At 39.3% G+C, this 12,500-nt stretch overlaps 3 protein-coding genes across 4 annotated transcripts in view; 2 read left to right on the plus strand and 1 right to left on the minus strand.

Annotated features, from left to right (window-relative positions):
- The window catches only part of LOC143124616 (transitional endoplasmic reticulum ATPase-like), a 21,323-nt gene extending 20,323 nt beyond the window's left edge, over positions 1-1,000 (plus strand). The window contains exons 17-18 of the mRNA XM_076286274.1: positions 1-136; positions 346-1,000. The exon at positions 1-136 is cut by the window's left edge and continues 16 nt beyond it. Of these exons, the coding sequence (XP_076142389.1) occupies positions 1-136; positions 346-445 (236 nt within the window). The 3' untranslated portion in view covers positions 446-1,000. The remainder of the gene's footprint in view (positions 137-345) is intronic.
- Positions 1,001-1,713: 713 nt separating this feature from the next.
- On the plus strand, positions 1,714-9,032 carry ndufb7 (NADH:ubiquinone oxidoreductase subunit B7). The gene is made up of 3 exons (XM_076286308.1): positions 1,714-1,941; positions 2,618-2,786; positions 8,840-9,032. The coding sequence occupies exons 1-3, from the start codon at positions 1,830-1,832 to the stop codon at positions 8,919-8,921; spliced, it is 363 nt and encodes a 120-aa protein (XP_076142423.1). The 5' UTR covers positions 1,714-1,829; the 3' UTR covers positions 8,922-9,032.
- A 667-nt stretch (positions 9,033-9,699) lies between these two features.
- Positions 9,700-12,500, minus strand: part of tecrb (trans-2,3-enoyl-CoA reductase b) — a 19,279-nt gene continuing 16,478 nt past the window's right edge. For both annotated transcript variants that reach the window (XM_076286296.1, XM_076286287.1), the window contains one exon: positions 9,700-11,385. In XM_076286296.1, the coding sequence (XP_076142411.1) occupies positions 11,212-11,385 (174 nt within the window). In that variant the 3' untranslated portion in view covers positions 9,700-11,211. The remainder of the gene's footprint in view (positions 11,386-12,500) is intronic.

Below are 12,500 nucleotides of genomic sequence, written 5' to 3' on the forward strand. Positions count from 1 at the left end.
CGGTGCCTGAGATCAGGAAGGACCACTTTGAGGAGGCCATGCGCTTCGCCCGTCGCTCCGTCAGCGACAATGACATCCGCAAGTACGAGATGTTCGCCCAGACGCTACAGCAAAGCAGGGGCTTTGGAAACTTCAGGTACTCACACACACACACACTCACATACATACATACACACACACACACACACACACACACACACACACACACACGCACACGCACACACACACACACACACTCCAATTCACACACAATTCCAATTCAGTTCCAAACTAGTCATTTCAATCTTCATGATGGTTTAACAGACATTTTACCAGAACCTTTTATGATGTCACTTCCTCCCTTAGGTTTCCCTCGGGCTCCAAACAAGGGGGAGGTCAAGGGTCAGGCCAGGGTAACTCTGGCGAACTGTACAGAGAGGACGGGGATGACGACCTCTACCAGTAAGAGTTATCCACTGAGGTCAAAGTTAATCCGTGCCACACTATATCCCCCTATAGACATCCACCCCTGCAACATAAATACACAAACACATAAATAAATGAGTTTGACATACATGTTCATATTCATACAAAATTACATCAATTAAGAGGAAACGTATCCTCTATCCTCTGTTTAATCTTGACCTAGTCTTTTATAGTAAAACGGTGTGTCTTAATTGGATAAGGATATATTGTAAATTAAAAAAATATATATATATATATTTATTTTGGTAAAGTTTGTAGAAGGGGAGGTTGTGGCGGTGTTTTATGGTGTGATGAAGCTGGAGTGATTGTTTTCCTTTATGTTTGTTGAGGCCTTAAAAAAATGTAGCCTTAGCGTACATACTGTACTAAACAGCCAACTAAGGGGTAGAAAGAAGTATTTAAGCTCGACTTGAAGTGTATTAGAACCATGGACTCTATGTTCAACTGTGCAGAGAGAGTTAAATGTGTGTTGTGACAGGATGCCTAAATGGTTGACTCAAAGAACATTGAGAATAAAGTTTACACTTAACATTGATTCTGTCATTGAGGTTTGATTGAGTTTTGTCATTGAATTGTATGATTTCACACTGTTTTTTGCTTTATTTTATTATTTTATTTTAGGACAGACTGAGTCACACTAAAATATTCCTGAAAAAAATAAATACATTTTTGTGAAACAAAGCATATCTAAAATGCTAATAAAAATCCTAATTCTGATATGTTTATAGGAAATCATTCTAACATATAGAACAGATTTGTTGGTTACCAGGCCTTACATTTTTAGAGTTAAATTATTAGTCTGGGAGAACCCAGACAAACCTGAGAGTTGAGAAGTGGTCTGGTGTTAACCAGGCAACCCTGAGATGGCACTAGGTGTTTCTCATTTACCATGTCCTACATATGAAGTTCAGATTCAAGAATAAGAATACTCCTCACCCCCCACCCACCAAGATTTTGTTGAAAATGTATGTAATGCCTCTAGTAGAATACCTCATAGGTAGCCTAGTTAAATCATTTTACTCTGCACAAAATAACAACACAAGGAGCTAATTAAAATCTTTTTTTTTTTACAATATATATAATTATATAATTACAAATCTTGCCAATAGAATAATAGACTAAAGACTAAAGAACTGACAATACAGGAATATGATATAGGAACTATGGACCATGCCTCGCAGTCGTTGGAGACTGGGAGGGTGTTTCATGTTGTACCTACCGTCCTGTTTACTTCCGTTGTAGACCGGAAATAGCCTGGCAGTAACGTTTGGAGGTGACCGAATGGTGGGCTAGTGAAGTATTCGTGTTTTTCTGGCATTATAAGATAGATTGATTGAAAATAAGAAAGGTAACTTCCTGCCGCGATGGGGTCTCATCTTGTGCGGAGTCATGTCACCCAGTCGGACACAACACCTGATCCTGCGAAACCCTTTACATCGGACCCAATGAAGGGCTTCGATGACAGGGAAGAGAGAGGTTTGTAGCTAACAATAACGCGAACGTTAACTGCTAATGTTGGTTACAGTCCATTTGAAAAACACCTATTTAACGTACGTAAATCAAATACGTCCATGAAAAGATGCACACTGAATTGTATCTGACCCTACACATTTTATACCATCTTTAATGTCTTTAACTTAAGGTTAATGCTACTTGTAAAGTTAGCCAGAAAAGTTGAACTTGACGGATTTAGTAAAGTAAACTGCAGTTTGCTGATGGGCTAACGTTAACCTGTTTGCATGACAAATTACTTGACAGGTAGCGTTAATGTGTTTTAACATCAGTTCTTAAACGTGCTCCAGCCTCAAATATGCACAGTCTAATCTGTTTGCTAACGTTAGCAGAACTCTGCAGCCTAGGACGACAAACGTTAGCATGCAACTGCTGGTCGTTACTGTCATAGACGTATGGCCTCCTTACACCAAACAACTTTGACAAGATTTGGGAAAGATTCTTGAATGATTGTGGTCTTTTGAGTAAAGCTTGACGTAGTTAAAACACTCCAATTTTCAAGAGTCTTTCCCAAATCTTGTCAAAGTTGTTTGGTTGTTTAGCGGAGTCCCCATAGACATTATAAGAAACCATATTCTACAGTCAGAGGGCGTCCCACTCATGGTTTGTATATTTAATGTTCCTTGTTGTCTGTGGTAAGAAATGGTTGCCACGCGGGAGCAGATGAACCTGGCGATGCTGCCGGTAGAACAGCGCGATTACTGCGCGCACCACCTGATCAAACTCATGAAGTGCAAGAGGGACAACTGGCCCAACTTCCTGGCCTGCAAGCACGAGAGACATGACTGGGACTACTGTGAGCACCAGGAGTAAGTATTATCACCCCCGTCATCGATCGAGACTTAAGACCATAAGCATCTTACAAGACTGAAATAACTGGATCCTAGAGAATGATAATTTATGTTATTTTATTTATTAAGTGCAGTGTGCATGCAGCGCAGCATATCACAATAGCTACACCCCCCCCCACACACACACACACACACACCTGTGTGCCCCATCTCTCTCGCACACACATACACACACACCACAACCTGAAGCATCTTGAGTGAACCAGTCTTAACTTGTCTGTCAGTTGCAGCAAAGGGATGTTATGTCAGGCAGAGTGGACAGCAACTCTAGGCACTTGCTGACATAAACAAGTAGGCAAAGAAGGGGGAAAGTACGGTGGCCCTGAAGTGCCAAACACAACAGCATAATGGAAAAGAAGGGGAAAAGTACTGAACTCATGAACAATAAATGCCCTTCTACATTCTGTGTTCCTATTGTTGTATAAGAAGGAGCAATAGACAAATAGAGAGGAGAAATAGACAAATCGACAGAGAGACAAACAAAATATGAATAGGCCTATTGCTTACTGTGTGCTTGCTGTGGTTGTAGCACACAATATGAGTTGAAGGAATATTGTGAACTTGTTGCAGTCTATAAGGGTTTGATAGCGAAGTTGGGTTCTATAGGCAATGACCCCATAAGAGTTTGATAGTGAAGCTGGGTTCTATAGGCGCTAACCCCATAGGAGTTTGATAGTGAAGCTGGGTTCTATAGGCAATGATGGTTGTGTGCTTTATTAGCCTGGCTGATACTTGCTGATGCGTTCTGGCAAAAATGTGAATGAGTCACGATTTTGGTGAAGCAACAATTCTGCTTGACGTTTAAAGATACAAAAGACCAGAAAGTTAAGTAAAATGTCTGTGTAGAAATCTTTGTAAGCCATGGTTTGAGCTAGCATAAATGGGTCTAGTTCTTGCTAGTGCTTTATAGCCCCACTGGGGGGGGGGGGGGGGGTTCTCTTTCCTTTTACCTGAGGCCACAATAAGTACCTAAACAAGATGGTAGACTAGTTGGTATTGCAAAACCCCACTCATGACCAAATGCCCCAAATAGTTGTAATCAGGGTTCTAAATTAACTTTTTTGATCACCAGCCAATGTGGCTGGTAACTTTTGGTAAAGTTACTAGCCAATCAGAATTTCTACTAGCCATTTTTTTCCCGGTAAAAATAAGAGAATTATAAGTTTGAGATGAGTGTCACTGAATGCATTTGATCATTTTATTAACATTGTTGGCATGAATACATACCACAGAATATGCAAACACTTAATTTCATGTTTGGGATCTCTATCTATCTATCTATTTATCTATTTCTCTATTTCTCTGTCGATATCCTCATCCCCTGCTTCATTCCTCTTCTTTCCCCTACAAGTCTGCCCCATCCAATGCCGCATTTAGTTTAATTAAAATAGTTTAATAAAAAGGAGATATAAATTATCATATTTCTGTCATGGCAAGCCTGCTTCATGTTCATCTTAAAGTCTTTTTGCTGTCATAGGTGAACATCGTGCACACTTAATGCAGCAACAAAGCATACCTGACAAATGCATACCTCCGACTTTTCTCCAAACTTACTCGAAGTTATTTCTCCTGTTTTCATTTTTTTTTCTTTACATCTTCAAGCTTCACGTTGCACTTAAGCTACACAATAGGCCTACAGCACAGCAGGCCCGGTGTGATGCGTGCGAGTGGAGAAGCTGCGCATGACACGTGTTGCGCAGATGACATTACAAATGACATTTTGTAACTCTGAGCCTAACTTGTATAACGTTGTATACACTTGTTACTTAGGCCTGATTTGATAAATATAGGCTATAATATTTCTGAGTCCGACTATGGCATAGCTTTAGCTCCCCACCCAAGTAGCCTAGGCTAATGATTAAAAAAAAAAAAAATGCTTGATCAAGGACCCGGCCCGAGGATAGTGGCTGAAAATGTCAAATTCGGGCTCGGGCAGAGAATCTAAACTCTAGCTACTATTGGCTAAATGTTGGTCCCTCCTCTGTCTCGGTGCCCTACGCACAGTGCGTGATGCATCTGGTGGTGGTGATCACTGATCAGGCAACTTTTTATAATTGAAAATTTTCACCTACGAGCTCCTCACGTTACATCTTCAGCTAAGTCGAGTGTTTCCCATACATTGACTTATTTGTGGCGGCCCACCACAATATTAACATTGACCACCACGCAATGATTTTTCCAGGTTGTACTAAATTGTACTTAAATCTGGTTAGCATCATAACCACGCTGTGCTAATTTGTTAAAAACTGTTGCATTCAAGTTAATTCTGCAAGCCTACCACCACAAATAGAATTCAATTCTATGGGAAACACAAGTCCATAGTCAATAAAATAAACAATCTTGCTGCTTCAGGTTTTGCGGCCTCTTGTACATGACATCAGCCCTCCACAAAGGAAATAGATGAACACAATGTGTTAATTGCGTTAATATTTCGTAACGCGTTATGTATTTGTGTTGTATGTGTTATGTACTTTTTACTTGACTTTACTGGCCAACTCCCTCCTCTTTCAGTCTGTGCTCCCTGCTCTGGCTCCGTTGGTTCTTCTAATTCCTTGTGCTTTCTGGTAGACGCTCCGTTCGTTTCCATTATCGCTCACCCTGGTTTCACTGCAAACTGCGCGCAGCCAATGGGCGTATGAAACGTCATCACGTAGCATTACGGCACAGTAGTCATGGGAAATGTAGGAAGTACTGCCAGGGGGATATATGACCGAGAACAGAGCCTTATGTATCATGCATGTAATGCCCATACATCACCAGCCAAACTGGCTAGTAAGTTTTTATTAACACCCGGCAAAATGAATTTTAACCCGCATTTGGCGGGTTGGCGGGTGTTAATTAAGGGTACGTCTACACGAAACCGCTGGGTGAATTTTCTCTTACAGCTTTCACACCTTTAACGACACCGGTAAAGAAAAAACTCGCGTGCACACACAGAGGTGTAACCGGCTAAATGTGCTGTAGTGCATATGCCAGACCAGTCGATGGCACCGGTCGTGCAGAGGCTTCACGTTTAATTCGCGTGAATTGCGTAGAAGAAAACATTGTTGAAACAGTTTGTTAATGCTATGTGAAATTTCAAATGCTTAGCCTACGTTGCATTGCATTAAGGTCTGAGCACCACTGGAGAAAACATTAACGTGCAGTAAGCAAATGTTTAACTACTGTGAGTTAAGCTAACGTGTGCTTCTAACTTAGCCACAAAAGGCTGATAGGCTACATTGTGCACATAAATCATGACAGGGGAAAGAAAAAAACATTTTCATATGATAAACAAATGGTTTGGTTTGTTTTGACAAGCAGCGTGTCAGGTGGAGTGCCGTGGCTGAGTTGAGAGGTGGGGCTATGTCGTCAAAATTGCCTGCTTCGCACCTACAGGCGTCTACACGGCGAAAGTTAGCCGGCGGTTTCAAAAATTCCCACTTCAGAAGCCGGTAAAAACAACTAGAAAAGCATTTCCTGAAGGAAATACAGTGCATGAAAATGCAAAAATATGATGAGTTCATATGGTTAAATTATTTGCTAGGTAGATGAGGTTTAATGTAGTTGGAATGACTGAACTAGGTAGATGAGGTTTAATATAGTTGGAATGACTGAACAGTTAAATAGGTGGATAGTTTATATAGTTAAATGATTTGCTTGGTAGATAAGGTTTAATATTGTTGGAATGATTGAACGGTTAAATAGGTGGATAATTTAAATGGTTAAATTATTTAGGTAGATAATTGACGATAACTGACAGTTGGAATGGCTCTAATGTTTGCTAGCAGTTATGCTAACTATGTTATCAAAGATAATAATGTTAACCAAGTTACTTAACTTAGCTAATGTTTTCATTTTTAGTAGTTATGCTAACTATGCTAACTAGCATGTTAGCATGTTAACTATGCTAACCATGTGACTTAGCTAACTTAGCTAATCATTTTTAGCAGTTTTATTAAAAATGCTAACAAGTTAGCATGCTAACAATGTTAACCATGTTACTTAGCTAACTTAGCTAATCATTTTTAGCAGTTTTGCTAAAAATGCTAACTAACATGCTATCATGCTAACCACGTGACTTAGTTAACTTAGCTAATCATTTTTAGCAGTTTTGCTAAAAATGCTAACTAGCATGTTAACATGCTAGCATGTTAACTATGCTAACCACGTGACTTAGCTAACATAGCTAATCATTTTTAGCAGTTTTGCTAAAAATGCTAACTAACATGCTATCATGCTAACCACGTGACTTAGCTAACTTAGCTAATCATTTTTAGCAGTTTTGCTAAAAATGCTAACTAGCATGCTAACATGCTAGCATGTTAACTATGCTAACCACGTGACTTAGCTAACATAGCTAATCATTTTTAGCAGTTTTGCTAAAAATGCTAACTAGCATGCTAACATGCTAGCATGCTAACTATGTTAACCACGTGACTTAGCTAACTTAACTAATCACTTTTAACAGTTTTGCTAAAAATGCTAACTAACATGCTAACATGGTAACTATGCTAACCATGTGACTTAGCTAACTTAGCTGATCATTTTTAGCAGTTTTACTAAAAATGCTAACTAGCATGCTAACATGCTAGTATGCTAACTATGCTAACCATGTGACTTAGTTAACTTAGCTAGTCATTTGTAGCAGTTTTGCTAAAAACGCTAACTAGCATGTTAACATGCTAGCATGCTAACTATGCTAACCATGTGACTTAGCTAACTTAGCTAACTAGCTACAGTGGGTAGGAGTCATAGTTGATGACAAGTAACAGTTACAATGGCTGAACAGTTAAAAAGTTCAGTAGTTTAAAGGGTTAAATTGTTTAACAGTGAAATATTGTAGTGAGGACTTTTATTTTGAAACAGTTTTTGGCAGAGGAAGCAGTTGAACAGGATGTGTAGTCTTAATAGGGCCAGTTTGTATGCTTAAAGCCTGAGAATGGCAGTTGATGCAGGTGGCCCGAACACCTGCCACAGGATTCGAATTGCTTAACGGCTCTATTGTGATGTCATCAGCCCATGTTAAGTCTATGGGGAAATTTTGAACAGTTTTTAATTAATAGTTTAAAAAGTATAAAAGTTACAAAGCTGAAAAATACAAAGCACCCATGTCCTAAGTAAGACCTACGTAACATAGTTTGAATGAAGTTTCTACGTTAAACGGTTGAAGCTGCATTAAACGCGTTAGAAGAATAAGAAGAAGCCTAGGAAGAACAGTACAGTGCATTTTCATGCACTGTAATTAGGGCTGTCAAAATAACTGATTAATTTCGATTAATTAATTTGAGAAAAAATAACTGATTAAAAACAATTGTGCAGATTAATCAGAACATTTACTTTTAAAAAACAACCTGATGTTGGACCTGTGTTGAAAATAAAGTCCTCTGCAATGTCTGCAGCAAGGAATTTGCATATCACCGGAGTTCATCAACTCTATAGTCGCACATCAATGCAAAGAAATATGTGTTGACATTGAGGGGAGTGTTAATTTATTTTCATTGTGTCCCCTAGGTTATATCTGTGGCCTGAAATGCCTTGTATGTGAAAAAAAAACTTCTTCCCGAAGCACTTTATTTTGAATTTATTTGAATTTGAAGCACTTTGAATTTATTTCCTCAGCATATTAGGTCATATCATAGATTATTATGCCAATTATTTGAACAGTGAAAATAATAATAAAATAGTTTTTGAACTTTAATGTCACTAATGCTGATTATTCAATGATTAATTTCAATTTAAATATTTAAAATACTTTCACAGCAAAAATTATATATGCGATTAATTTAGATTAATTAATCACAGAGTATGTAATTAATTAGATTCATTTTTTTAATCGATTGACAGCCCTAAAAACAATCGGTTACAGTCTCCTAAACTGCTGGCGTTGTGTACACGCAAGGCGTAACCGATAACAAAACCTCAACGGTTTCACAAAAACCTGCGTCGTGTAGACGCCCCCTTAAAACCCTGGTTTTAATAGGGTAATGTTACGCTGATCTCTAACTCTCTCTCTCTCTGTGTGTCTGTAGCTATGTGATGAGGATGAAGGAGTACGAACGCGAGAGGAGACTCCGTCTGAGGCAGAAGAGGATCGAAGCCCAGGCGGCATAATGTCGCCTCTCCAGCACACACACACGCACCCAGACATACACACACACACGTTTCCCTTCAGTCTCTGTACATACCTGCTCTATACAATAAAGTTATATGATGAGCCCTGGATTTAATTTCTTGAATTGATTTTTTTTCCCCCTTTTCGCTGACACAGAGAAAAAGCAGTGTGTGATATGCACGTCCAACAAACTTCACAGGTGCTAGATCAACTAAACTGAAGGTAAAAATCAAAAGAACCTTGCACACTGTTGTAGACGCTCCCAGAAACTTTCATTCATAGCAACGTTTCGATCTTATAGATCTTCGTCAGGCATTATAAACATTTCTGGGAGCTTCTAACACTGTGTGTGTCAGTGAAAGTAAAAATAAGAAAGATCTGCACTCCGTGTGACTTAACTTCCGACTTTTTGTCTTTGAGCCGAAATGTTGACCGAATGGTAGAGACTGGTGGGTTGGCTAGCACTTATATAAACAAACACACACACAACCTCCTGACCAAAGGTTGGAAATGAGACACACACAGATGGGCAAATTCTCTACAACTTTAAAGCTAATAGTAAGTCAGAATGTACAGCACAGTAGTAACTGTGAAACATTAAATCGTACAGAATGACACAAACAGTTGTTTTTTTTTTTTTGTTTTTTTTTTATAAATTAGTTTTTTCACAAATCGAGAAAATAAGTCACATTGTGTTACGATGTTTATGTAAGGGTAACTGAAATTAAGATTTATTTTCCAAGATTTGTTAAATTTACGTCAACTGTTTAAAAAAAGAAAAAAAACATGCTTTGAACAAGGCCACACTAAAGTCCCTACCAATGCTAGCTCATGATGCTTAAAGCCATACATCTAAATCAAGTTTGTACTAACGTCTTTGAAAAACATCTCTGAAAAAAAAAAAAAAAAAAAATCCAGTGCACTCCAAATATTTGTAGTCAGTCAATACTGGACAATAACTGAACTCCTGAGGAACGTAGCATGGACATACATTTGAGAATTCAAATAAGCACTAGCATCAGTCAAAGCTACCAAAAATTTTTTTTTGCCGCTGAACATTTGCCAGGTTGAAGATATGATTCCATTTTGACTTCAATTCAAAACATCCTGGTTTTAGCGAGAGCTTTTTGGGACAACCTGGACACATGGAGCTATTAGCAAAAACAAAGACCTAGAAGAAAACAGGATCATTCAAAGCAAGAAGCAGACACAGGTCAAATCACATGATCACACAATTGCATCAGACAACTGCATGAGTCCTGTGTGGTAAGGTTCAGTGTTCAGTTTGGAATGGGAGGGGAGGGGGGGGGGGGGGGGGTAGGAGACTAGCAGTTTTGGGGGACTGGAAAGGGAGATGGCTACAAGCATGTTTGTTCAGTTGTCAAAGGTGTCTGTCTAGGATGTTAAATACTTTTAATGTAAACTAGTTTATAGTAATGTAAATTTGTCATAGAGCAAACTAAAGATTGTTTGGCTGGTTTAATAGTCAGACAAAGTGAGGGATGTTGGGGCAGGGCAATGGAGATGACTGATGTCCAGTTCAAGGGGCATTGGGTGGATTGGTCCAGTTCTAGGGATGATGGGTAAAATGAATAATGGTGGACTGAAGAAGTATTAAAATAAAGTCCTAACCTCCTACAAATACTGTACTACAGGTTTGGATGGACCAATTCAATTTGTATGTTTGGTGATGGTGGACGCTATGTTATACGATTATTTTATTTTGTACTATTTCTACGATCCAGTTATAGAGCATGATAACTCACTATTAATACAGTGTGGTGGTTTTTTCAGTCCAGTTGATGAATGATCCAAGTTGCTGTATGCTGGCACAGTCCAGCTGAATGATGTTCTGAAGTTATACTGGCAGCGACCAGTAGAGGTGGTATGTAATCACTTGCAGAATGGTACAGTCCAGTTGAATGGCATGTTATCTAAAAATGGTACAGTCCAGTTGAATGGCATGTTATCTAAAAATGGTACAGTTCAGTTGAATGGCGTGTTATCTAAAAGTGGTACAGTCCAGTTGAATGGCGTGTTATCTAAAAGTGGTACAGTCCAGTTGAATGGCGTGTTATCTAAAAGTGGTACAGTCCAGTAGGGGGGGTGGGTGAACTGGTACAGTCCACTGAGGAAAGGGACTACATGTGTGTGTGTGTGTATCTGTCTGTCTGTCTGTGTGTGTGTGTGTGTGTGTGTATCTGTCTGTCTGTGGGCGTGTCTGTGTCTGTGTGTGTGTGTGTGTGTGTGTGTGTGTCTGTGTGTGTGTGTGTGTGTGTGCGTGCGTCTCTAGAGGACGAAGGGCAGGATGGGGGAGCGGAGGGAGGGGTAGTGTGGGAACTCCTTCAGGTAGCTGCGGTGCTTGCCCTTGGCCCAGACGGTCATCTGGATGAAGCCCACTATGGTGAAGAAGGCCACAGGCAGACACTGGGTCATCAGCGTGAAGCCCAGCCAGGACCCCAGCTACGCACAGAGAACACAACACACATGTCATTAGAAAATACACACTCACACACACACACAAACACACATTTGTATTAGAAAACACACACTCACACACACAGAGAGAACACAACACACATTTCCTTAGAAAATACACACTCACACACACAGAGAGAACACAGCACACATTTCATTAGAAAATACACACTCACACATTTCATTAGAAAATACACACTCACACACACACAGAGAACACAACACACATTTCATTAGAAAATACACACTCACACACACACAGAGAACACAGCACACATTTCATTACAAAATACACACTCACACATTTCATTAGAAAATACACACTCACACACACACACAGAGAACACAGCACACATTTCATTAGAAAATTAGGGTTGGGTATCGTTTGGGTTTTATCCGATACCGGTGCTAAATTGATACTTTTAAAACGGTGCCGGTACCGAAACGGTGCCTGAATCGGTACTTTGTTTTTAAATTAAAATGGTCTTCAAAGTGGGGACCGCGAGGGGGTGCCAGGGGGGCCTTAGCAAGTTGGAAGGAAAAACAAAAGCAACAAATAAATACATTTGAAAAATGTAAAATATACCTATTACTATGAGGGTTGTTATACAATGCCATTATAATAATGTGAGGCATATCTGAACATTATATTTCCCATGAATACTATTCCCATGATACTATTAACTGGGAATAATAGTAGAGTGATAGCTCTCATATACAGTAGCAGAAAGCCCCAAATACAATTTTTACACACTGTATGCTCCATCGCGAAATGCTTGTGGCTTTTTTACTGATAAAACAAATTTGAACATGAAATTGAACTGTTATATATTCAATTTACTATCAATATCTCATTGCTCCTACGAATAATACATTTAAATGTTAAAACAGCTTGCCATGCATGCACACACAATGGTAAGCTCTGCTTTCAAGTTTACCCAGTGTAGGCTGTTTGCCATAAGGTATGTTAAAAACCGCTTGCCATAAAACTGCCAGGTCATGGACAACGGCATTTGCAAGCAAGCTAATCTAACAGGGACTCTACTTTCCAGTTAATTCAGTGTGTTCCCAAATGCTTCAAGAAATTTCATGTCTTCTTA

This window comes from Alosa pseudoharengus, unplaced genomic scaffold (assembly GCF_046254945.1).
Source record: "Alosa pseudoharengus isolate Yale_2024_CS ecotype anadromous, Long Island Sound unplaced genomic scaffold, YU_APseudo_1.1 YU_APseudo_1.1_scf_1, whole genome shotgun sequence".
NCBI classification, from domain to species: Eukaryota; Metazoa; Chordata; class Actinopteri; order Clupeiformes; family Clupeidae; genus Alosa; species Alosa pseudoharengus.

Bases quoted from the DNA above. Each gene is read 5' to 3' on its own strand.
- ndufb7 (XM_076286308.1), top strand. From the start codon at position 1,830: ATGGGGTCTCATCTTGTGCGGAGTCATGTCACCCAGTCGGACACAACA. The intron at 1,942-2,617 runs GTTTGTAGCTAA...GTCTGTGGTAAG, and splicing joins CGATGACAGGGAAGAGAGAG to AAATGGTTGCCACGCGGGAG. The intron at 2,787-8,839 runs GTAAGTATTATC...GTGTGTCTGTAG, and splicing joins GACTACTGTGAGCACCAGGA to CTATGTGATGAGGATGAAGG.